We start from the raw sequence: 27,929 nt of genomic DNA on the forward strand, positions 1-27,929 counted from the left end.
TCACTATTAACGGATACTTTTCCCATGAAAGTATTCCTTTAAAGGAAAACTATACCCCCCAAACAATGTAGGTCTCTATTAAAAGATACTGAGTAAAACAGCTCATGTGTAAAACCCTGCTTCATGTAAATGAACCATTATCATAATAATATACTTTTTTAGTAGTCTGTGCCATTGGGTAATCATAAATAGAAAATTGACATTTTAAAAAAATAAGGGCCGCCCCCTGAGATCGTAAGATTCACTGTGCACACATACAAACCACATGTAAGGTCACATGAGCCAATTAACAGACAGAGTTCTGACTTTTGCTTCCTCACTTCTTCCTGTTTCAGTTAGTGTTGTAGTATTTCTGGTCAGGTGATCTCTGAGGCAGCACAGATAGAGTCACGAAATGGTGGTTCAAGGCAAGAGATGTAAAAGGGCATTATTTATGTAAATATATATTCCAGTTTGGTAAGATTCTTTAATATGTCATTCAATTTGATATAAACTATCTGTTGCTTAAGTGTTCATTTTGGGGGTATAGTTTTCCTTTAACAAATTAAATTGACCCATGAGTCATTCTAGCATTAACTGCTGAATGAAAAAATGAAAATTTGATACAGGTATGGTATCCATTTTCCGGAAACCCATTAGCCAGAAATCTCTGAATTATGAAAAGGCAATCTTCCATAATAATCCTATTTTTCTCTGTAATAAGTACTTTGTGCTTGATTCCAGCTAGGATTTTAATGACCCTTACATAGTTACATAGTTAAATTGGGTTGAAAAAAGACAAAGTCCATCAAGTTCAACCCCTCCAAATGAAAACCCAGCATCCATACATACACCCATCCCTACTTTTAATTAAATTCTAAATACCCATACCTATACTAACTATAGAGCTTAGTATCACAATAGCCTTTGATATTGTCTGTCCAAAAAATCAATTGGAGCTAAAACAATCTTAGTGGGTTTATTTAATGTTTAAATGATTTTTAAGTAGACATGGTATAGAGATCCAAATTACAGAAAGATCCCTTATCCCAAAAACACCAGGTCTCGAGCATTGTGGATAACAGGTCCCATACATGTATAATCTTTCTACCATGGGAATAAAGTTTCTAAATATAAAAAATTACCAATTCTGTAACTCTGAAAACATAATTCAGTAGTAATAAGGGAATCTGTCCCCTTTCGCTGAAAAATTCACAGAACTGCTAAAAGAATTGTGAAATGGTGAAAAATGCACAAAGCACACTGAAGTCAACAAGAGACAATTTTTTTATGTGCGACAATTTTTATGAGCATAGCAATTTTTTCTCACTCACTGAATATTTATGCTTTTTAACTTTTTTGTCTCCGACTTTTTTTTGTCTCTGCAACTATTTTTCAAATGCAATAATCTCAATAGGGTGTTTTTTCTTATGGCAACTTTTTTGTCTCAACGACAATTCTGCGTGACAACTGTTTTGTCACAGTGAAATTTCTCGAAGCAAATTTTTGCCAGTTTTGGAAAAAAAAATTGCAGGTAGCAAAATGTGGAATTTCGTTGCAAATTCATACCTAGTGAAAAAATTCCTGTATAACTAGAATTCAGAGCTTCTGAAATCAAGTGACTCCACTCCTTTCATCTCTTTTCATTCTCTCTACATGCTGAATTAAGGGCCAGATTTTGATAGACAGGTCCAATATATCTTCTGGGGGGCTCCCTTTGCTATCAGATATATTAGAGCTAACTCAGATCACTATCTGAGTAGATCCACAATACTGTGAAGTGGGCAGTCTGATTGGTCAGATGAACAGACGTGATTTTGGGGTAAACCAATTGCAGATTTAAGTTCTGAACTTTAGAAAATCCCCTGTTGTGTGCATTTGATCTTACCCAAGTATTTGTGATATTTGATTAGGAAGACAGAATGACAGGCCAATAGACGAATGATTTTCAAGCCCAAAGTAGTTGCTTATCTTCCCCAGATGCAAGTACAGTTCCTAAAAAGCTTTGTTGAATTTTGTGTTCAAATTAAATAACATGATATACAGTTCATGTGGGGACCCAATGTTTGAAGTTTCATTGCATTTGGTCATACAGTGTACAAACCCATAAAGAAAATCCAATCAAGCAAACAGACTTTGATTATAAAAAAAAATGACACATTTTCTTATATGCATGGAGGCTACAATTTTGACATTATTGTTATTTTGTGATACTTATATTTCCCTTATCCTATTCATCTTCCAGTCTGCCATTTAAACCAGCAGCTGGTTGCCACCAGAAAGCTGCTGAAATTCCACACTGCAGAAATGCTAAAAAAAAAAAAAAATGCTAAATAATGCAAAAAAAACACAAAATATTGTAAACCAATAGTAAATATTCAAGATTTAAAGGAAATCTTCAAGATTTAAAGGAAATCTTCAAGATTTAAAGGAAATCTTTACCCCCAAAATGAATAAAACAGGAACTCTGGCTTCCAAACCAAAATTTGATAAAGAGGCCCACATAACACTGAAACCCCTAATATATCCATCATAGTTACCGGTTTCTTCAAAAAGTGAATAAATGCATCATTTGAAATCCTGGCAGGGAAGGAGGGACTAAACACTGATGTAACAAATTGTAACAACTTCTCCACAGTTTACAGACAACATGCAGGAACTACACATCCCACAATGCATTGCACTGTGATGTTCCATTCCTTATTGAAATCACATGTGCAGGGAATAGTGGGGTTTGGAGGAGGCAGGCTAAGGACAGATGGCTGCTGATACAAAGTCAAATACAAGAGTCCTCTGCACTCAACCCATTATCAATATATTTAAGACAGAGACATTTTGTGCATACTGCTACTGAAAAGGTCTTACCCTTTAAACAAAACGGGGATTGTTTGTCCATATATTGCAATATATTTAAGATGGCCAACTACGTCAAAGTCATCCCATATCTGGCCAGTCCTATGCTCAATTTTATCTGATTCATTAAGAATTCTATTGCTTCATTATACATTTTACACAGGGACTAAGTTTTACCTGCAACTTACTTGCTGCTTTCAAAGTAAAACTCCCAAACTTGGCTGCCCTTTTATTAGACACCAGTGGGATCACCTGACTATAGCTGGGAGGGGTGGGAGCTACAACATGGAGCTGGTCACTGCTCCTCTATAACTATAACAAACAAGGGAAAGTTGTGCTCACCACTAATTTTTAAAACCATTAGGCGGGGGTGCAATGAGGCTGTGACCACAAAATACATACAGACAAATACAAGAGTCCTCTGCACTCAACCCATTATCAATATATTTAAGACAGAGAAATTTTGTGCATACTGCAGGTAAAACTTAGTCCCTTTGTAAAATGTATAATGAAGCAATAGAATTCTTAATGAATCAGATGAAAATTAAGCGTAGGACTGGCCAGATATGGGATGACTTTGACGTAGTTGGCCAGCTTAAATATATTGCAATATATGGACAAACAATCCCTGTTTTGTTTAAAGGGTAAGGCATTTTTCAGTAGCAGTATGCACAAAATGTCTCTGTCTTAAATATACTACATAAACAAAGGGAAAGTAAACAAAATGAACGTTGACTAGGGAATAGTCCAAATTCTATTCGGATTTGCAAAAAATTCAACAGGTAGAATATCAAAATATATGTAATGTCTCTTTAAAAATCTAACTCTCACCATTCCCCATATAAAACCTGCCAAATGTGCTGTTGTAGCCTATGAGGGACCTCCTAGAACCTATTTGGAGTCAATTGGTGGACTTTGAAAAATCAAAGTTTTTTTTGGGAAAAACTTAGAATCAAATTTGATCGAATGCGCTATTCCTTCGATTCGAATTTGGCCGAATGTGGACCTATTCGAGCAAAAACTGACCTATTCGATCCATAAAATACTTCTTCTTAATTTTGGTTGGTCTTTTTGAATTTCAAAGTTTTTTCAATTCGAAATTCGACCCTTGATTAATATGCCCCTACGAGTAAAAAAGCAAACAGACTTCTAGCAGCCCAACTCAGAGCTAGACAAGCCCAATACAGAATAACCTTCCTTATGGATCACAATATTAAAATTTCTGTAAAACTAAACTCTTGTAAATTACCACAACCCACACAAGAGCAAAACGAAGTGTTAAATGCACCAATTACCATCACAGAAATAACCCAGCCAATTAAGATATTAATACCAGTGAAGGCACCAGGTCCAGGTGGCTTTACAAACATCTATTATAAGGTATATAAAGAGCTACCGTACTTATTCCACATCTTTTAAACCTTTTCCGGAACATAATAGAAACAGGACACATTAACCCAGAGTTTTTACTAGGGATGTACCGAATTCAGGATTTGGTTCGGGATTCTGAATTTTCAGTAGGATTTGGCCGAATCCTTCTGCCAGGACGAACCAAATCCAAATCCTAATTCGCATATGCAAATTAGGGGTGGGGAGGGAAATCGCGCAAGTTTTTGCCACAAAACAAGGAAATAAAAAATGTTTTCCCCCTTCCCATCCCTAATTTGCATATGCAAATTTAGATTTGGATTCAGTTCGGTATTCGGCTGAATCTTTCGCAAAGGATTCGGGGGTTAGGCCGAATCCAAAATAGTGGCTTTGGTGCATCCTTAGTTTTTACAGGCACATATTTCCTTGATCCCCAAGATAGGAAAATCACCAGACGTTTGTCAGAATTATAGACCAATATCCTTGACTTTAGAGGATCATGCCCTTCCTCATAAATACGGATCAGGTTGACTTTATATTAGGACGTCAAGTTCAGATAATGCTAGGAAAATTCATAACTTCCTACACATGGTGAAACAATATAAATACCCAACGACACTACTCTCTTTGGATGCGGAGAAGGCGTTTGACAGGATTCACTGGGATACTTCAAAAATTCTATTTAGGTCCTGGGTCCTATTTAGGCATCTGGGGTTGACTTGAGTCAATTGAGTTTTACCAGGTGTCGTGGTATAAAATCAACTTGAGTAAAACACAAGCATTGAATATTAAAATTTCTAACCAAGAACTTGCAGGGTTTTACACATGAGCGGTTTTATGCAATATCTTTTTATAGAGACCTACATTGTTCGGGGGGTATAGTTGTCCTATAAGTTAACTTCCTTCTTTTTATAGGTGACTTTTTTTCTGGTTTCTGATCAATGTATGTAAACAATGATTAGACAATCCAGACAAAAGGTTGTATTCTGTAGATGAGGCCGTTGCATTATGTATGGTATGTAGCTACAAAATTTAGTTGACTGGTTCTGTGCCCTCTGGATGAGAAAAAATGTCTCACCGACTAATGGGTCATAGGCTAGCAACTGCACAATGAGTGCTCTTGAGGTACGAATAGTGGAACTATGAAGGGAACACCAGAGTAGAAAAATTTCTGCTACAGCTGTGTGGGTTACTCCCCCCATTTACTACATTGTCTGGAGTTAAGGTGTACACCACAAATTATTCATTTATGTCTAAAGCCAACATACAAGATATGGTCAAATATACTAATCTGTAGACCAAGCAATTTGTCGTTGAAACAATTTAGTTTATTTACAGGTAGATATTAAGTACAGGGAAAACTAACCAAATTGCCTTTAGTGCTAAATATGCCATATTTTATATACTGAAAGTATTACACCTGCCTAAAATGTCAGATTCTTAATAGCAGCAATGATCCAGTACTTCAAACTTGACACAGTTTCACCATTACCAACAGGTCCAGTATTATGATTTTAAAGGACAAGGAAAGTCTAAAATAGAATAAGGCTGGAAATGCTGTATTTTGTATACTAAACATAAGCATGAACTTACTGCACCACAAAGCCTAATCAAACAAATAATTTATGCTTTCAAAGTTGGCCACAGGGGGCTGTCATCTTGTAATTTTGTTAAACATCTTTCCCTGACTCTGCACATGCTCAGTGTGGTCTGGGCTGCTTAGGGATCGTCATAAACAAAGCTGCTTGAGTTCTGCATGGCTGGTAAGTAAGGCGGGGGCTCCCCCTGCTGTTCATAAGTATGATTAGCAGTTAGGGACCATCTGACAATTCCTATCCACAGCAGTAAATGAAGGCAGAATTGCACTGCATACAGTCAGGTTTCTTATAAAACGGTACACATTTTTTAATTAAAGTATATTGGAGGTTTCTTTTTCATTAAAGAAAGTAAAAATGGGATTTTATTTTTTTGCCTTTCCTTGTCCTTTAAGGTATGTTCCTGTGACTCTCTCTCTCCTGTTGAAGAACCTATCAATGATCCATCGACAAATCTTTGCTACCATCTCCACAAATCCCTTGAACAAGGCCAAGGACACAAAAGTCAGTTTACCTTTTTGTCATAAGGATTACCTGTTCTTAACCAGGTACAGCGTATAATTTCCTGTTCAGTCAATGCGAGGAAAAAAGTCTGTCAAACACATACTTATGGCCTACAACAGCCAAGGTGTTTTCCCTAAAGTTTTGGGTTCAGAGTTCTGCAGCCACGGTGTTATGGGTTTGATTGGGACTCCAGTATGACAAAAGCTGAAATTACAAACCTGCCACTATCCTGTTATTGTTGTACTACAAGTTAATCCTTGTCCCCAACACTATTTGGCTGCTTGTGGGATGCTGGGGTGCAGTGGCAGGATTTGGGGTGCACTAAGGCCCACCCCCTTGAGACCATCCAGGGATACAGAGGAACACTAAAAACAGTTATTCACTTTACTCCAGTTGACGTCTGAAAATCTCAGGGAGCAGCAGAATGAGCTTGTGCCTTCTACCATAACCTGGGCCCTCTAGCGTTTTTATTGAGCACAACAAGCTACTTGTCTGTGATTGGGTTAAGTCCTCCTAGAAAACAGCAGGCAGCCATTGGTTGCTAGATATTCCACTAAAAGAATCTGACAGGAGAACGCAACGAGTACACGTTCCTTATCCGGTGAGTGACAGCGAATGGAACACGTGCAGCCGAAGTGCAGCTCCACGCACGAACTCCCTCCGCCGCGTGTTTCTTTTCATAAAGAAAATGCGCGCAACCCTCCCACACAGCGCGCACTACCCACCTGGCACATATCTGCACGGAATTCGGCATAGGCACCGCCGCTACATACGCTCACTATTTTCTCTCCGTACTCTGTTTGCTCCCGGCGCCTATCAAACACAGTCACCACGCGGCCGCTCTTTAAGCCGCTATTAAGACCCGGGAGGTGACTCTCCATGTTTAGGGCCGGTAGCTAGGCACCCCGGTGGCAGAGGCAAGGATAGAAATGTCTTATTCCCTCGCTTTTTGAGTGTCTCCGTGACTATACAGGGAAACGTTAAAAGATCCCGGCAAGAGGTTCAAAAGCGGGCCCGTGACGTCACGTCCGCCCTGGAACGCAGTTCTGCGGGCGCGGAATGGAATGGGTTGCTGTCTGGTGGCAGTAAGCGAGGGCTTATTTTGGTCCCTTGGCTGTGTAGTTGGTCAGCCTTTACCAAGCTAGTAGTAGGCAAGCGTTGCAGGGAAACAAGGCCCCTCCAGAAAATACAGGAAGTAACACGTGCAGCTGCTGTGTAACATTCAATAGAAACCTGAAGTATTCAATCTGGCTCTTGTTACAGTTATACTATCAATATCTCCATCTACCTGTTTATTTATTATCCACAATGCTCAGGACCTGCAATGTTCTGTAATCGGATACCTTAAAGGGCACCTGTTGGCAAATAATATCCCCAACCAAAAGTGTTGGCTAATAGATTCCGCACTCTGGTAACTAGGGTTGCCAACCGGCCGGTATTTTAGCAGCCTAGCTGGTAAAACACCTACCAAGTAGGGTTGATGGATCAACCATCATTTTTAGTTGCCAGGTAAACTAATTCCAAATTTACCAACATTACATATTTACCGGCAATGTAGCTGCCGGTAGATTTGAATACCCCTAACAAAAGCCCTTGGCCCGCCCCCAATCCCCTCAAAACTTACCTTTTCTCCACCTTCTGGCCATCATGTGCTGTGGCTCCACCTCCCTTTTACATCACAGCCCGCCCCTTTTATGTCACGGTCCACCCCTTTTGTTTGAATATTGTTCGCTCTTTTTCACTATCACTAGGAATATTTTCTTGGAGACTTGTATTTACCTTGAAGGACATCTAAGATTTCCTAAATAAGACAATTGGCAAAAAGTATGTTTTTGTGTTTGTGCAACACTAACCTGGTGCAGACAGACAGGTATCACTGGAGAGTTTGGTGGCGGTAATGACTAGAGGGATGACCAGTGGAGGAAGATTGCTTCAGTTGGGTGTGCTTAAGGGTTTCAGGACATTTAGCTAACACTTGCCCTGCGCCGGGCCGTGATCACTGATCTTACCTGCTTGTCCTGGGTAAATGGAGTGTGTTCAATGGCCATTTGTACAATTATGTTACTGGGTTGTCTAGAGTGAATGGGCTTGTCATTGGACATTTTTCAGGGATTTTACTTGTTTGTGGTTAGTGGAGTGCTCATCTGCATTTTTTACAGTGTCTTTTACTGGCAAGCCTTGGCTTAATATATGCTGATTACCCATTTTCTGACGTAATTATACATCTGGTGTGTGTTTTGGTGAAATGGGTGTGGTATTTAGAGGAGTGATCAAAAGTGGGCATGGCAAAATTTCACCACACTGCAAGGCAGATTTTTTCCGGTCCTTCTGTTTTCAAATGTTGGGAACTATGCATTTGGTGAAGGTATAATAACTCTGCACCTCATGATTCCAGTTCGGAATATAATATTGCTTGGTATTTACCTCCTGCTGGTCTGGTGATTGTGCATACTACTATACAGGTAGAGGAGATTTCTCTTTACATCATTTGCACAATGCACTTTATTATAAATAATTACACTAGTAGTGTGGCACTTCAGATATGGTGATATTTGTTTTATTAATATAATACTCAAATTAGTTTATTATTCACTTAAGCCCAGTTAGAGGAGTGTAATAGAAGGAAGTTGCAAAAAATTCAACGTTTGTTTCTCTCCCTCTCTGCCCTGTTTATTTAACCCCTCTCTGCACTGTTTGTTTTACTTCCTCCTACCCCCTTTCTTCACTGTTTGTTCCTCTCCCTTGCCCTGCTATGACTGGAAAAAACTGAAGCAAACTGCTGTATAATTAAAAACATACATAGACCTCAAAAAGAAAAGGACGGCACTACGGTGCATGGAATATGCTTTTATTCCAGTTTGAAACTACCCGAAACGCGTAGGGCGTTGGATCCTAGTTTCAAACTGGAATAAAAGCATATTCCATGCACCGGAGTGCCGTCCTTTTCTTTTTGAGGTCTATGTGAGTTTCCGCAGCGGGGACGCTGCGGACAGAGCACCCGATTGGAGCAGCAAATGGGAGTGTAAACTGGAGCGGTCCCCTTTGATAAAGTCAGTAATTAAAAACATAACCTTGCTACTGAAAGTATTTTATTCTTTTCTAGGGGCAGTTAGTGTAAATAACAGTCATTTTCTACACAGTATTATGCTGTATACAAAAAGCAATCAGCATCTTTTGGGTTTCCTATGTAACTCCCCGCATCTGGTATTATATGTCATACAATTCCAGAACATCAGCTGCATTTATTCCCTTGCAACTCCCTACACTTGGTCATAAATTGTTCCACAACAGCTGCATTTTCCCTTGCAACTCCCTGCACCTGGTCTTAAATTGTTCCAGAACAGCTGCATTTATTCTCTTGCAACTCCCTGCACCTGAACATAAATTGTTGCAGAACAGCTGCATTTATTCCCTTGCAACTCCCTGCACCTGATTATATATCAATATGCAGGAAAACAAACCTACAGCTGCTGTTCTGGAATTTGATACTAGTAAATACTAATGTACACTGTTTGTATAACTTTTATAATTTAATAGAGGCAGGGAGTTGCATAGTGTATAACAATGTATTATGGACTATAGATTATGTCCAGCTGGGCATATACATTTGTGAATAATGCCTATTTGCTGTGGAACACAGGAGCGTACTGTTGTACTTTAAATAAAAGAAAATATCAGTATTACATTTTTTACAGTTCATATTAAACGTAACATCTATTGCTTTATGTTGAACATTTAAGGTATATTGGTATAAGTGAATGATCAGGCAACACAGTTATGTGCAGGCTGGGAACACACAGGACAGAGGTGTGGGAAGGGATGGGTTTACTGGCAATTAAAACACATTGTAAGTAGTATAAAACTCAGTGGGGACATATTTATCAACAATGGACAAATTTGCATCTGGGCAGTAACCCATAGCAACCATTAATTAGCTTTGTTTGGTGGAATGCAGGTACTACAACGAAAGCGTGGTTGCTATTGGTCACTGCTCATGTGCAGATTTGGCCAGTGTTGATAAATGACTCCGTACAGAGTATTAACACCCCAAGCACCTTCAATGAAATGAGTGGTTGCAGGCACTGGCAGGCAATGCACATTATGTACAGTGAGAAACCGTGGGTATTTGTAGCATAAGTACAGTATACAGTGAGAGGCAGTGGGTACTGACACTCTAAACACATTCCCCCACATGTAATAAAAGGCACTAAGTTTGCCCAGGAGCAGTAACCAGTAGCAACCAATAAGATGTTTGCTTGTGACCAGGAAATTCTACCAGCTGATTGGTTACTATAGGTTACTGCCCCAGGGCAAACTAAGTGCCTTTACTTACATAACCCCAATTATATACAATAAGAGTGAATTCTGGCATCCTGAGCATTTTGTATGCACTGAAAGATAGTGGGTACTGGCACCACACGCACATTATATTCAGGAAGAGGAAGCAGATACTGCCATAAAAAGATTATAGAGAGTAAGAAGCAGTGGTCATGGCAACCCAAGCATCGCTCACCCCCATCTCAAGAAGTAAGGTACCAAGTTTTATAGCACTGCCACTGACTAATCAACAGGAGAAGGAGCCATATGGCAATACGTGGGAGATTCAAACTGGTGCCCTGCACGACTGTTCCTTCTGCCTGTTGGACCGCATACATTTATCATTTTATAAAGAAAAGTACAGTTATGTGGGGCCAACAATGGGCCCTTAGTCATATAAATTATTTTTATTCTCCTCTCAAAATAAGTTATGTTTGGTGTTACAATTTGTGCAATTTAGCACCATGTTTTTACTAGGAATGTGGAGTAAGTGTGAATATTTATATAATTGTAAATAAGAGTAACCAATAACATTAATGATAGAGAAGAATGCACCAAGGTCAGACAGCAAGGAAAATGCTGCTATGAAATGGAACCTTGCCAAAAACATCAGGATATCAATTGCTTTATAGTCTAAAGCTGGCCATAGACTCCAAGATCTGATCATATGAATCAAGGATTCTTACGATTTTCGGACCGTGTGCAGAGAGTCCCCACATTTTTCGTCCGGCGGAGATCGGTCGTTTGGTCGATCGGACAGGTTAAAAGATTTATGCCGGCTGCGGGTAATACGGTATCTCTGCGTGTATTGTCGATCGCACGATTTTCAGAGGGAGACTGTCACCAGCTTTGGTCGGACATATCTTCCGTACGATTGCTGTCAGGGGCAGAACATTGAACTGATCTGTTCTTTTCTACTTTATTTGATCTGAATGGTTAGTGGCAGGTTGGGAGATGGGGAAGTACGATCGTACGTTGATTCGTACGATCGGATCTTTGCGTCTGTGGCCAGCTAAAGGAGGAAGTGCAAACAGCACTCACTGCACACCAAAACTTATTTCATGCTGTGGTAATCAATGAGAGTTGGAGGCAGGGGTAAATCGACTTCCCTTAGTCTTTGGTACTTACAGACATTTGGGGGGTTATTTATGAGAATGAAAAAAGTTCTCACTATTTTCTGAAAACTATTCACAAACTTGTTCCCCAATTTATCAATACATTTTCACAAATATGTCTTGTGCGGAAACCGTCACAATAAAATCATTAAAAAATCCTATGATTTTTTTTAGGATTTTGCACTGAAAACCTATGATTTTTTTGTAAAATCACCTGAAATCTACTATTTTTTTTGAAAATCATCCAATTGTTGTCGGGACATCTGCCATTGACTTTTACATGTTCTCGGCAGATCTAAGTTGGAGTACTTTTTTTTAACAATTGTGATCTTTTTCTCCAAAAAAAATAGTATTTTCCCCTTTAAAAGTTTGACCAGAAAAATTTGGAGCTTAAATAACCACCTTGGACTTAACATGTTCAGATGAACTGATGACTATTCATGTGTCACACTTCTTGAGGAAGTCTGTGAAACACATAAGGTTAAGTAACTCTGTTATCTAAGTTTTAATATGGGGAGGCCTATTTATCAAAGGTCCAATTTAAAATTCATGAGTTTTTTTTAACTCTAATAAATTCACATATGATCGAAATTTGAAATGAATCGAATAATACCGATCTAAAAACTTGGATTGAATTTGACTAAACTTGATTGTCAGGAAGGCTAATAACATTTTCAAATTGGTCACTTGACCTCTCCCGTTGACTTATACATGAACTCAGCAGGTTTAAGGTGGGGAATAGTTGAATTTAAATTATTCCCAGGGTATAGGTTTGATAAATCTCAAAATTTAATTAAAATTCAAATCAATTTTGGATAATTCACAATTTGTTTTGACCCAAAAAAAAAATTAAAATTAGAATTTCCTATTCGACCCTTAATAAATCTGCCTCAATATAGTAATATTTATTGCCAAATGTTTTTATGGATTTGTATGTGCCCATAATGGAGAACTGTGAATCAAATCTGCATTTGGCCTGACTGAGATGCATTTACCTTCTTTTAAAGGGGTTGTTAACCTTCCAAACACTTTTTTCAGTTCAGTTGTTTTCAGATTGTTCCCCCGAAATAAAAACTTTTTTCAATTACTTTCCATTATTTTTATTATTTTACTGTTTTTCCAAAATCTAAGTTTAAAGTTGAATGTTCCGATCTCTGGCAGCTCAGGAATTCATTTAGTTGATACATTTCTCAGCAGCATCTCTGGAGTATTAGCAACTATTGTATCAATTCTAACAGCTGCCTGTATTGAAACCCAGAGATTCTGTTTACAGGGTCGGCGACCCCCCCCCTCCCTGAGCTGCGTTAGAAGGTGAAAAAAGACAATTTACACTTCAATACACATATAAAAAAGAAAGTAATTGGAAAAAGTCGTTATTACTGGTGATCTATTGGAAAACAACTAGTTGTTTGAAGGTGTACAACCCCTTTAATGTCAATAAAATAGAGCTACAAGTCTGCAACATTTTTCTTTCTGTCTATTGATTTACATTGTCATGCTGCCTAGAAAACAAGAATAGTCCTCGGTTAATGCTATTAAGATCATAAAGTGGAATTGTCTTTAAGTACCCAATCTTAAAGGAAGTGACATTATCTTCATCTCCATCCCCATTGATCACCACGCTATTAAAAGACTTTTGGTGTGTGAAGTGTGCAGAAAGTGATAAGTTAAACTTTTTACTTGCATGTTTCTGTCATTTTGGCTGTGGCCTTTGTAGTTCCCCAGATGCACTATTAGATGGTTTTTACTTTCTCCTTAGACTATAAAATGATTGAGAAACTATAAAATTAACAGTAATTTCGGTAGTGATGTATTAAATTGGTATATTATCAATGATCACTGTAAAAACCTTTAGATAGGAAAAGCACTGCTTTAGATATTCATTACAATTCTGACATTCAATCTTCAAGTAATTTAATAAGGCAGTTTTCATCCTGTCTTGAGAATTGCCTCCAGTTAAGTTACATATGTATGTATTAGTGAAAGATCTGTAAGTAAGTATATTTTTGTGTATATTTCAAGCTTTCATTTCATTTATCAGTCCACAAAAGAAATTTTATTCACTGTACTCAATTCTATTCTAATATGAAGGCAGCAAATACCTCATTAACTGCAATAAATTATTGTTCTGCTAAAGTAGTGACACGAGGAGATGAAATTGTAGAGGGGCTTACCTTAGGCATAGCAACTTGTTTCCTTCATTAAGTACTAATGTAGAAAGCACATGTTCAAAAATAGAACCTTATAATTACCATCAGCTTTAAGGCAGACATTAGTACTAAACTCTTTGTTTTAGATATTGCACACATCATCCATATTCCTTAGTGTCTGTATCCAGGGCCGCCATTAGAAATCACGGGGCCCCGTACAACAACATTTTTCGGGGATCCCTGGGCCTGCCCACCCTGGCGCCAAGCCCCGCCCCAGACCCCGCCCACTCCACATCACAGTTAAAAGACCACACATCAGAGCTAAAAAAGTAACCCCCCACATACGCAAGTTATAAAAAGCTATTGATGGTCAAGGCCCCCTTATAAGTTTAAAAAAAAATAACATTAGCGCCAGGGCCCCCCATAAAAGTTTTTTTTTAAAAAAAGCATTGGTGCCAGGGCCCCCCTTACAAGTTAAAAAAAAATTGTGCCAGCCCAAGTCAAAAAAAATTGGGGCCCCCAAAAAAATATTTTTTAAAACAACATTGGTGGCAGGGGCCTATAGAATATTAAAATAATACATTGGTGGCCAGGGGATAAAAAAAAACAAACACAAATTGGTGTTCAGTAGAATTGAACTCGTGGCTTCAGGACTTCAACTTCGCCTCCTTTCGTGACTTTGGGTCTTTTCGCCACTTCGGCTTCAGCTGTTTTCGTGACTTTGGGTCTTTTCGCTGCTTTGGGACTTAGGCTTCGGCCGTTTTCGTGACTTTGAGTCTTTTCGCCGCTTCAGGACTTCGGCTGTTCGTCACTTCCGCATTTTCAGCTGTTCGGAATCAAAAATGGCCCGGCTCTTTTAAAAGTGCAGCACTGCCGGGCCCCCCTTCATGCCCGGGCCCCGGACACTTCTGTCTGTATCCATATAAATAAATAGTAAAAGCATCAAAGCTTGTTCAGACGGTTATGTGGTAACCTTCGATTTTAAATGTTATCAGAATTAAGAATGAAATTAATTCCTGGAAAAGTGGTCTCAGCAACGGATTATTTTAATTAATAGACAATAAAAATTAAGCATTGTTATAATTAAAACTGTCTCAAGGATATAAAACCTAATCCAAGGGAAGATATGTGTTGGTTAATCAAAGACATTAAATGGCAGATTTCAATGATTACAGTTCTCATAGAAGGATAAAACTCAAGTTGCTAATGCATAATAGACATGAGAATAGAATATGTAAAAAATGTTCACCCCACAAAAGTTTTTTTTATTTTGTTAAAAATAACACAAATATTAGGCTTTAAAGTAGAGTAAGAACTCTACAGTATGGGAGATATTTATTAACATTGAAGACAAACATCACCAGTAATGTTCCAGTTAGATCTTTGTTTTTGTAAATATTGCAAGCTTAAAGGGGAACTATCGCGAAAATGAAAATTTAATATATGCTTCAGCATACTGAAATAAGAAACTTTCTAAATATAATCAATTAAAAATTCTGTACTGTTCCTGAAATAATCAAGTTCACCTTCACTATCCCTCTATCAGCATCTGTTTCTCTTCATTCTGTCTTTGTGATAGTTCCCTTTTAAAGCAAACTTTGCTTTAATTTTGTAATGTCTGCTGGGATTGATATGGCGGAAAACCCTTCTGACTAGCATCTGGCACTTTTTTCAGCTCTTATCCTCTATCTCCTTCGTTCTAACTTGTAGGTGACTGTTGACATCTATCTGCTAATTGGTTGCTATGGGCAACATCACTGGTGATGTTTGTCTCTGGTGTAAATAAATACGCCTGGTATATGTGTGGGTAGGACATATATAAAGTGCTATATGAAATATACTATGAAGCAAACTATAGATGATATAGGTCCGTAATTTACATTTACATTAACTACATCTTTACCTGTTATAAAGTCACCTAAGGTTTGCCTACTGGACCTTTTGATGAGACAGTATTGTTGAATAAAACTAGGAGTTTTATCCAATCAGAATAACTGGAGTGAAGCCATTGTGATTGGATGTTGGTGATGGTATTACACTCATGGGCTAATAGAGAAACAAATGCCATCTGTAAGCCACCCACTTTAGGAGGGAGCTCACGGATTTGCACGAGTCTCCTGGCTTGCTCATTATATGCATGTGTGTAACATTACACATGTGCATAAGGAGTCAGAATGACACTATAACTAATGCGCCATCATGGCTCTTTTAGTGTGCACATCCAGTGGGAGAAATACTTTTTAACAACAGGTACCCTTTTAAATTTAAAAATGCAAAAGAGTTTCACCACTAAGTTGAAGTGAAGAAGTTCCTTGGATGCCTGGTGAAATTCCAGTTGCTTTAAACTTACCACTACTAGATACCTTTTTGTTTCTTTTGCTGCTTTATTGGTTTTTGGCCCTTGCTTATTTGACAACACACTTTGTTCCTTTCCTAACTGGTAGCTGACTTTGAATTTGCATCAGCCTGCTCTGTTTTGTTGGTCTGATCTCTCATGTGACATGGGCTGTAATCTCTGCCACAGAATGTTCTTCGGCCCAAAAAGGATATCAATGAAGACCATTATTTGCAGAGGTCCTCTGCTTCACTAAATTGTAGGATGTTTGCCAACAGTCTATTTAGGGTTCTGCTACACAGAGCATATACAGTACAGGTATAGGATCCCTTATCCAGAAACCCGATATCCAGAAAGCTCCGAATTACGGAATGGCTGTCTCCCATAGACTCCATTTTATCCAAATAATTCAAATTTTTTAAAATGATTTCCTTTTTCTATGTAATAATAAAACAGTAGCTTGTATTTGATCCAAACTAAGATATAATTAATTGCTTATTGGAAGCAAAACCAGCCTATTGGCTTTATTTAATTTTTAAATGAATTTCTAGTAGACTTAAGGCATGAAGACCCAAATTATTATCCAGAAAACCCCAGGTCCCGAGCATTCCGGATAACAGGTCCCATACCTGTACAGAGATACTTGGGACTGATTTAGCTCAAATAAAAGTAGATTTACAATCCTCAATTTAACCATTGCAAAGTAAAATAATTAAATATATATTTCTCTCTTCAAGAGAAAGCATATGGAATAGTTAAGAGCACTCACGGGTAATGTGATAAACGGCTTTTATTGGAGTATTACAATCTACCCCACATCAACGCGTTTCGGTTCTCTCTGAACCGTCGTCAGGATGCATCCTGACGACGGTTCAGAGAGAACCGAAACGCGTTGATGTGGGGTAGATTGTAATACTCCAATAAAAGCCGTTTATCACAATACCCGTGAGTGCTCTTAACTATTCCATATATATATATATATATATATATATATATATATATATATATATATATATATATATATATATACTCCAAGAAATATAATATATATATTATTTTTTTTTCACCATAATACTTAAATCAGTCAGACAATAACACAGCACCACCTAAGTTTGTAAAATACATTTGCATTAAAAAATAAAATACAGGCATAGGATCCTCTATCTGAAATTCTTAGAACCTAGGGTTCTGCAGAAAAGGGGACTTTCAAACCTTATCATAAATCCACTAAAACACATCTTAGCATAAACCCAGTAAAATAGTTTTTCCCATTCAAAATGGATATATTTATTTTAATTATCATCAAATACAATGATACAAAAATAATATTATTACAGATTTTGAAAAAAAATATTATAATTAATTAGGAAAAATAGCCTGTGCAGGATATGACCTTCCCTTAATTCAGAGTTTTGTTCATAACAGGTTTCCAGATTACAGATTTCATACCTGTTCCTATATATGTGACAGCAGTATGTGTTTAATTTAGCATTTGTAAGCAATAATGCTAGTCTTAAATGCCATGTGCTGAGAAATTACATATGAAAATAAAATAACTAAAAGAAAGAATGAACTTTCATATTTAACAGGTATTCCATGTTAGAGTGGACATGTATGTATGTGGCTGTTATGTTAGTTCTGGTTTGTGTGAAAATAAAAGGTACAGTTGCAAGTTCTATGTGTTACTTACGATGCACCTCATACATCTTTCTGTGTTGTATCAATAGATTTTGGAACTATGGGGCTCTTTAACCCTTACCTTATTTGCTTTTAATTTACAGTCATGTCAGTGGTCTGTGAGACTTCTGCTGGATGGCTGGTAGACGAGCTTTCACTGCTTAGAAAATGGTATCAACATTCAACCTCATGTCAGGATGCAGCCCATAAAAAGCAACTCTATGACATCAAAGAGGACCTGTTTCTGATCCTCAGACCTCATATTCCAGTGCAATCTACCCCAGCACCACTTCCAATACTTTGTCCAGAAACAAACCCAGGCACCATCAACCAGAGAAAGGTACTTTATTATTTTACTTTACTATGTTCTTCCTGTCTCCTGCACATAGAATAGTACTGGGAAGTTTGTATGAGCTGAAGCACTAAACACTGTCTTCCTTCCTTAAGATGCATAATATCCATTGCATTATATTATTGTTTCCTCTTGTGTAATCATCTTAGGTGTACTCTATTACAATCCTGTTTGAGGTATTATGCATACGGTCCATTGCACTATATTACAGACTTTTTTTGGTGAAATATGTATAAGGCAAGGTTTACTATCAGGGAGTAAACAATATGGGATGTTTTAAAGGAACAGTTCAGTGTAAAAATAAAAAACTGTGTAAATAGGCTGTGCAAAATAAAAAATGTTTCTAATATAGTTAGTTAGCCAAAAATGTAATGTATAAATGCTGGAGTGACTGGATGTATAACAGAACAGAACACTACTTTCTGCTTTGCAGCTCTCTAATTCTGAGTTAGTCAGCAACTTTAAGGGTGGCCATATGGGACATAATTGTTCAGTGAGTTTGCAATTGATCCTTAGCATACAGGCCAGATTTAAAAGAAAACAGTTATGATCCATGTGACCCCCTCAAGTCTCTGATTGGTTACTGCCTGGTAACCAATCAGTTGAAACCAAGGGAGCTGCAAAGCAAGTAGTGTTCTGGCTATTATGTTAAGACAACCAGTCACTCCAGCCTTTTTAAGTTACATTTTTGGCTTACTAACTATATTAGAAACATTTTTTAATTTGCACAGTCTATCTATTTGCCTAGTTTTTATTTTTACATTGAACAATTCCTTTAAATTTATAGGAGCAGAAAAAAACTGTTTGAGGGGAACTTCCCACAAACATAACTTAAGCTTTTTGAAAAGTAAACATAATTTCTAGCACCTTTGCATTTTACATCAATTAAAAACTATGGGATTTATAGTTCACTTGGGAGTTGTGGAGAAGTTGTTACAATTTGGATTCAGGCTAAGGACAGATGGCTGCTGATACAAAGTAACAGTAATCAGACAGTGAGTGAGTCTTTCCCTTAATTGGAAATAGTGACACAGTTATGCAAAAACAATAAAGATGATTGGATGCCACTGGATCAGCCCTATGTAAGAAGACGTAGTTAAATTGTAACATGCTATATTGATAATTGTTCTTACACATCCTCATGAGCTTTCAAGACGTATGGAGCCCTGATGTGGCAGCCCTGACCCTGCAGTTCGACCCTGTACAAGTCATATGTCTGGGGGCACCTGGAAAACTGACAATATGTCTAGCCTCATGCCAAAATTTTGAAATTAACTATAAAAAATCTATTTGCTCTTTTAAAAAACAGATTTCAGTGCAGGATTCTGCTGGAGCAGCACTATTAATTGATGCATTTTGAAAAAAACATGTTTTCCTGCGACACCATACATTTAAATATTGCTAACAATTATGCATATTTGATTTATTTCAGAAACGTAAAAGATCATGTGCTTTTAACCAAGGGGAACTGGATGCAATGGAGTATCACAAAAAGGTACTTTTTTTTACTTTGATTATAGGGCACAAACCCTAAAATCACTGAATGAGGGACCAATATAGGCACCCCACAAGTCAATTTCCCATGTCATTGATCCTAATTCTAGCCTGGGGAACAAAGTAGTGCAGCTCCACCATGTTTATTGCCTTTCTTGTTCATCCCACGCAGATTTACATATGCTTTACTGAGTCAGAATAGTGATAGGACAAGGTGAGAGACATGGCCGCTATTAAAGCAAAATACCCCCATAAGTGAATACATACAAATTATAATTTCTTATTTATATAGTGCCAAGATATTTTGCAGTGCTTTACAAAGACTATAAATTATGTGCCTCAGTCCCAATGGAGATTACAGTCTAAGGTTCCTATTGCATTAAGTATAAATTTTGGTTGCTGATATATATATATGTGTGTGTATATGTGTGTGTGTGGGAAGAAACTGGTGTACCCATGCAAAAGCAGGGAGAGCATACAAGGCGCTTGCAGATATTGTTCTTTTACAAACCCCAACACTATCGGTGTATATATCACACCGTGTTAAATAATTAGTGCCAGAAAAACAGTTTAAAAGGCTCAGCTATGTAAAATTAATGGTGCATTTATCAAGGTGGGTGTTTTATGTTATGCTGCCCCAGTGCTGGATTTGACACAGTTCATTTTCACCACTTCAGACCTTGCATTATTCATAAAAGTCAATGGAAAAAATTCAAGCAGCAAGTAAGTTCCTCCAGAAAAAAAAGCTGAAAAACCATAAAGGATGAATGTCTTCATTTCCTGCTGCATTTTCAAATGTCTGCTTCCATTTACACCAGATTTTTACATAGCGGTGCATGACTTCTGGAAATCAATGCACAGCTTGATAAATACTCTGTTTTTACACAGTGATGCCTGGTGATGTGTTGTGTTTTTTGTAGCCATTTTATTACACCACATGATACGTAGGCCCCAATATGGAATAAGGGGACAAGAATACAGTAGGGGGTGATTTACAAATGTGATGCAGTACATCATTTCAGTTAGCCATAGTACCCAAACAAATTTGTACTTTCAGTTTTTTTTATACTGGCAGTAGAATAATAAATCAATGTCATGGGTAACTGTACTGCTGCTATGTTAGTAAATCAGCCCTCACAAAGCACAGGGGATTTTCTATTGAACAGCTATTGAGCTTCCCACCCCCAACATCTTTGGCAATTGTAGGTTTGCTGTTAAACGGACATCCAGTCCAAGGTGCACATTTACTAAAGGGCGAAGTGACTAACCCTGGCGATGATTCGCCAGTGTGATGTAATTTCTTTACTTCGCCGATTTACTAACGGGCGAAGGCGTCACTTTGTTAGCGAAGGAGATAGATGCTTTTTCGCTCTGGCAAATGGACGTAACTCCGCAAATTCACTAATATGTGGATTTTACTGAACGTTACCTCTTTCGCCAGACTTGCCTTCGCCAGCATGTTTATATTATAACAATTATATTTTCTTTATTAAGGTTCCCTGGACTTGTGTAATGTAATGAACAGTATTTGCTGCAACATATACGTCCATTAAACGTTATAATTTCCAGCCGTATGCAAATTAGCCTGAGCAAAGACCTCTAACAAAGTTGCGCTAGGCATAATTGAAGCTAGCGCATCTTCTCTTTGATTAGCGACTTAACGATAGCGAAAATTCACCAGCGTTCGGCTCCCTGGCATTTTAGTAAATTAGCGTTGTCTAAGCGAAGTGTAGTGGTTGGTGCGAAGCCGTCGCTGGCAAATTTTCACAGATTAGTAAATTTCCCTACCAAGTGCTGTACGGTTTGTCAGCCTGTGTCTTGTAGTTTATTTTTAACACTTGATATTGGTGCTTTTCTTTAAATTAACATGGCAGTTTGGCACTGGTTTCGCACCTACCACACAATGCCATTGTTTTAATAACAAGCTAAGAGAAGTATTCTTGTGTATGTGCAGGACAGGCATGAGACAGAAAAAAGCAATCATAGAAAAATAAAATAAGTTGTGAGATCCCTCATCTGGAAACTCATTATGTAGAAGCAGAATTACTCATTATGGGTGGCATCTTGCATAGGATCCATTTTAAACAAATAATTCTAAATTTTAAAATTGATTTCCCTTTCTCAGTGTAATAATAAAGCAGTCCCGTTTACTTGATGGCAACTAAGCTGCATGAATCCATATTCGTCGCAAAACAGTCCTACTTGGTTTAATTAAATCATTTTTATCAGATTTAAGGTATGGTGATCTAAATTACAGAATCATCCCTTATCTGGAAAATCCCATGTTCCAAGTATTCTGGATAATAGATCCCATACCACAGACTCTTGTGTTTACTTTGACAGTGTACTTGGGATAGAACACTCTTTGTTAAGTGTGCTTTGCTCGCAGTTTGTGTTCAGTCCCGTAATGTATTTAACTTGATATACTGATCTTCAGATGCTGTTGAAAAAATTTTTTGTAAAAAAATCTTTATAGCGTGTATGCTACTCTTCCTTTCAGCACTCAGGAGAACAATTTGGCCTCTGTTTCATTAACTTCCTTTGTTATAAGCGGCTGCAAAATATTTTTCATATGCTGAATGTTTTTCTAGCACTTGCGTCAATAACACATACAGGACTATATTAAATCAGTAACTTACTAGTAATTGTTGTTACAATTCACACTATTTGTTAGAAACGTGTGTGCGTGTGTGCAGAAATCTGTAACAACAGAAATAAGCAGAAATCCAACAATCATTTTTAGAAAAAATGCTGCTTATTCTTAATAATGATAAACCAACATATGCATCTATTAACCTGTGTGTGTTAAACCCCAGGGTTTATTGTGTTTTTAGAAATGTCAAGGTACATAATACTGTGCTTTAAATACTTCTAGTCAAACTCTCACAGTATTAAGAGTGGCTTGGGTCACCAGGTATACCCCAGGTCCTGCTCGTACAGCCAATGTCCTACTCCTGTGGCTGGACAGGTGTAATTTACAATAGGCTGGAAAAGGCACTTATCAACTAAGGGGCAAATTTACTAAAGGGTAAAGTGACTAACGCTGGCGAAAATTTGCCAGCGTGACGTCATTTTAGAACTTTGCCGATTTACTAACGGGCACAGGCATAACTTCGCTAGCGAAAGAGACTGACACTGGCGCTTATTCGCACTCAATCGTCAAGCGAAGTTGCGTCTGGCGAAGGGACGTAACTGCGTAAATTCACTAAGATGCGGATTTTACTGAACTTTACCTCTTGCGCCAGACTTGCCTTCGCCACCTCAGACCAGGGTAGATAGGACTTCGTCCAAATTTAGTTGGCCAAAAAACGATGGCGTCTTTTCCTTTTTTCAGGGTGATAGACTGCAAAAGAGCGTAAAAATTTTTTGGGGTAACCGCTTCCCCCCTACATTTCCTAACATATGGCACATAAACTATACACTTGACTCATGTGTAGGGCAATATAACAACTCTATTTTCTTTATTAAGGTTTCCCAGGCTTGTGTCGTGTAATGTATTTTCTGCAACATATACTTCCATTGAACTTTAACTTGCTGCCGTATGCAAAATAGCCAACACTAGCGCAACTTCGCTCTGCTTGCCGTATTAATGCTATTGCAACTTCGCCAGCGTTCTACGCCTTGGACGCAACTTCGATGTTAGTGAATTAGCAATGTCTGATCGAATTTTCGCCTGGCGAAAAGTTGTGCTGGCTGCGAAGCCGTTGCTGGTGAATTTTCGCCGCGACCGCTTCATACAGCTTTTTAAATGTGTACACAAAACAACATTTTAGTGCACAATAACTTCACAAAACCAGAGAGGTTACTGGTGTTCGGTCAAATAAGTCAGCACTTTTTCACTATGTATTGAACAGGATACTCTGTTTTTTCTGTTTTCATATTGTTTCATATTTTCATATTGTTTTTTTCTGTTTTTATATTGCTCGTGTACTCTGCTATTATTCACTGTGGAGGAAGGGAAGTGCATTTTAATTACTGTTAATCATGATAATATAGTATGATCTGTAATGATCAACACCTTATAGATTACACTCCATAGGAGTTATGTGCTAATTATGGTTTAGCCTTAGCCATGGTGTTTAATAAAGGCCCGTCTGATGTAATAAAACTCAGCAAACAAGGTCTGTGTAAATAATAAATGTTGCTGAATTTTTTATTGACTGAAATACTGAATGTTTTCTAGATGGGTTCTGTTGACACATGCATAATTTAGAGGGTATAATGGCTGCTGCTTTTACAGGGAAATATCTTGAGGATGCCTGAAAAATGAATATGTGGAATGAAATAGTTTTAAGAGAAGAATACATTTAGCCTCTTGTATATTTAGCTGGTTGTGCAATCATGTGTTTTCCCCCACAATGCAGAATCCCAGCTTCATCACACTTGCAAGGGGTTGCACATGATGCAATTTTGCCTGGTTTGATAGAATAAATGCAACTTAATCTGAATCCATCTTTCACATAGTATACTGTTTGAATCCATGTTCCTGACTGCTCAGCAACAGTACACCACCAAGCACTGTTGGTTCCATTATCTAGACTTTTTCCTGACTTGCAACAGTGTAACATCCAAGCATTACACCTTCTGTCTGTTTAATGGAGAACAAAAGACTAACAAAATAAGTAGGCTAGAAATGTTGTACATTATGTTTTGGGCTTCTCTACCAGCCCAAGGCAACCACAGCCCTATAGCAGTAAAGATCTGTGTCTCCAAAGATGCCCCAGTAGCTCCCCGTCTTCTTTTCTGCTGATTCACTGCACATCCTCTGTGCTGCTGTCACTTACTGAGCTTAGGGACCAACTCACAATATACAGTACACATATAATATACATGCCTTAATATAAGGCTGATAGTTTACTAGTTTAATAGTAATTAATACATATATTTACTACATGGCAGCACAGAAGCCAGTGCAATTAGCATCAGAATTTAATAATCGGCACTGGAGCATCATCTTATATTACAGGCAGACCTAATTTTCTGCTGGATAATTTGCGACAACCCTTACACTTAGCTTCTCAACAACTGCTCAGAGCATGTGAGTGTCGTAGACACTTTCCAAGATGGTGACAGGTTTGAAATCCTGGAAATCTATTGAAAAGCTGTAACTTTTGGCTGGTGCAATAAGTTCAGTATATAAAATATGGCATTTTTAGACATATACATTTTTTAGTGTTTAGTTCTAGGGTTTAGCCAGTCTTCCTATTAACATGTATTACCATGTATTTTTAGAGCGCCAATATATTGCGCAGTGCTGTAAAATAAATGCAAAAAAGGGGGGGTTGTGGGTGCACACCTAAGGCCAATTTCAAAATATTTATTTAAAGGTCTGTCAAGTAAATATGCAAGTGCATGTAATTTTAAAAATAGGGTTTTTTTGTTACAAAGTTATGATCATAAAATTGATAAGCCACCATACCACGTCAAGGTAAACCCCATACAGTGGTCCCTAACTTGTTTACCTATAATCATAGTAAAAAAGTTATTTTAACTCTCTGCTTAATAGCATTACTTTGTAAGAACATTTCCTGTGCCTTGGTTTCAAACTGAGCTAAATCCTCCCCCGCTTTAGCCTTTTTATTTGAAACCAACGCCTGTGAAACATTCATTATATCTGCTGCACTTGTCACTAGGTAACACTTCTGCACTAACTCACATACTGTATATTACACCTATTACACTCCACATTTAGCTTTTCCTTTTCTGTTCACATCTATACCCACACCTGTACTTATACCTATACTCACACATACACACACACACAAGTGTGTACCTATAGATATATATAGATATATATAGATAGATATAGATATAGATATATATATATATATATATATATATATATATATATATATACAACTTTACTTTGCCTTTATTATAATCTCTTCATTATCAAATTTTTTTTAAAAATGGGCGTTGGTTTGGGCAGTCTCCCTTTTGAAAGCCGCATATACAGGTGGTGGGGGAAACCAAGCTTCAGGATATTTTTACTCCAAGTAATGCTGTTAAGCAGAGAGGTATATGACCTTTTATATTTTGATTACAGGTAAACAAGTTAGGGACTGCAGTATGGGGTTTACCTTGACGTGGTATGGTGGCTTATCAAATTTATGATCATAACTTTGTAACAAAAAACTCGGTTTTTCTTTTTTTTTTAAATACACGCACTTGCATATTCATTGAATTATTTAGACAGGGGATTATTGTACTTAAATATGTTTTTATATGGCCTTAGGAGTGCACCCACAACCCTCCTTTTTTGTACCTGTAAAATAAATGCCTTTATACAAAGAAATCACATGGATTACATACAGAGAACATACAGAGTTACATACATGATGACCAGTACCAGTACAAAGGGTGAGGAAGGCCCTGTGCAAAAGAGCTTACTAACTAAAAGGACACGGTAATGAGATGCAAGGTGTGGGAGTGGGCAAGATCAGAAATACAGTAAGCGAGGTGAGCGATGTAGCATATGGCATTGCATTTGGTAGCTAAACATAGTATTGGTTCTAATCTATTCTCTCTATCCATTTGCTTTATCCACTTTATATCTGTCAAACATATCCAGACCAGTACTCCTTCCTTATCCTGTCCTTCAAACCAGTTCTTTGTTTGAAAACATTTGTTTCTGTTGTATGATGGTATTCTGTCATTAAAGGAGAAGGAATCCCTTTTGCAAAAAAACCCATACCACCCACCCCTGGTAAACCCCCTCCCTCCTCCCCCCAGGCAAACTTCCCCCCCCCTGGGAAATGCCCCATACTACATACTTACCTCTTGGAGCAGATTCTTCCAGTGGAGTTCCACGCATCCATCTTCCGCGTCCTCTGTAAGCTGACTGTGAGATCGGCAATTTCTGTGTAATTCTGCGCATGTGTTGTAAACCAGCAAACTGCTCCAACTGCACATGCGCAGAAATACCGTTCTCCCATTCAGCTTACAGAGGACACGGAAGATGCAAGATGGACGTTTCTGTTCACTATTCCTCTCTCAGCATCTGTTTCTCTTAAAGGAGAAGGAAACCCTTTCGGCACAAAACCCCTACCTCCCCCCGGGCAAATGCCCCTAACTGGTTAGTCACCCCTCCGTGCAGGTCCTCTCTTGCCTAGTTTACTGGCGCCATCTTCATCCAAGCGCTCTTCTTCCTGTAAGAGAGAGACTAACAAGTTAGGGGCATTTGCCCGGTGGGGGGAGGTAGGCCGGGGGGGGGGGGGGTTTGTGCCGAAAGGGTTTCCTTCTCATTTAATTCTGTCTTCATGCAGGAGTTGGGTGATAGATATTCATTGTCAGTTAGATCCAATATATCTTATGGGGGGCGGCTTACTTTCCTAGCAGATGAATTAGAGCTCACTCAAATAACTGATTCCAGTACAATCAAAATCTAACAAAATAACTGCCTTTTGCACAAATTCTGCATGTAGAGACAGGACTTCTTGTGATCTTAAAAGAGTGAGCTCTAATGCATCTTCTAGGCAAAAGGAGCCCCCCTATTAAATATATTGGATCTAACTGTCAATTATTATCTGACACCCAACACCTGCATGAAGACAGAATTAAGAGTAGCAGATGCTGAGAGAGGAATAGTGAAGATTAACTTGATTATTTCAGAAACAGTACCGCATTTTTAATTGATTGATGTATTTAGAAAGTTTCTTATTTCAGTATGCTGGAGCTTATATTCAATTTTAATTTTTTGTGATAGTTGCACTTTAAATGTCATGTTATAGTGTTCCTGTACTACCAAAGAATTCTCATTGTAAACCAGAAGGCCCAGACATTTTCACCTTTTCCTTATTGGTTTCAGTTAATATGCGTATTCCCTAGAGAATCCACTAGTACCACCTTGGGACTAATGGCAAACGAATGTTGAGTGAAGACCTTTCTAATCCAGGGTTGCTCCTGACTCCATTTTTCCTAAATACATGCTGAAGTTTGTATGTATTAATGTGTATAGCTGATGAACAGCAAATATTTATATAGAGTGTATATATACTCAAATTATAATAGGGATGCATTGAATCCACTATTTTGGATTCGGCTGAATACCGAACTGAATCCTAATTTGCATATGCAAATTAGGGGTGAGAAAGGAAAAAGTGGAAAAGGATTCTGATTCGGTTCAGCCAGGCACAAGGATTTGGCCGAATCCTGCTGAAAAAGGCTGAATCTTGGCCGAATTCCGAACCG

At 38.0% G+C, this 27,929-nt stretch overlaps 1 protein-coding gene across 2 annotated transcripts in view; it reads left to right on the forward strand.

Annotated features, from left to right (window-relative positions):
* The first annotated feature begins 6,752 nt into the window (after positions 1 to 6,752).
* mettl4.S (methyltransferase like 4 S homeolog) overlaps positions 6,753 to 27,929 on the forward strand; it is a 66,663-nt gene continuing 45,486 nt past the window's right edge. Inside the window, exons 1-3 of one of the 2 annotated variants that reach the window (XM_018223646.2) lie at positions 6,753 to 6,900; positions 17,998 to 18,233; positions 19,678 to 19,740. In XM_018223646.2, the coding sequence (XP_018079135.1) occupies positions 18,000 to 18,233; positions 19,678 to 19,740 (297 nt within the window). In that variant the 5' untranslated portion in view covers positions 6,753 to 6,900; positions 17,998 to 17,999. Of the gene's footprint in view, positions 6,901 to 7,360; positions 8,124 to 17,997; positions 18,234 to 19,677; positions 19,741 to 27,929 lie in introns of those variants that run through there. The other variant, XM_018223647.2, reaches the window with a different exon arrangement.

The sequence above is a fragment of the Xenopus laevis genome, chromosome 6S (assembly GCF_017654675.1).
Source record: "Xenopus laevis strain J_2021 chromosome 6S, Xenopus_laevis_v10.1, whole genome shotgun sequence".
Lineage (NCBI taxonomy): Eukaryota > Metazoa > Chordata > Amphibia > Anura > Pipidae > Xenopus > Xenopus laevis.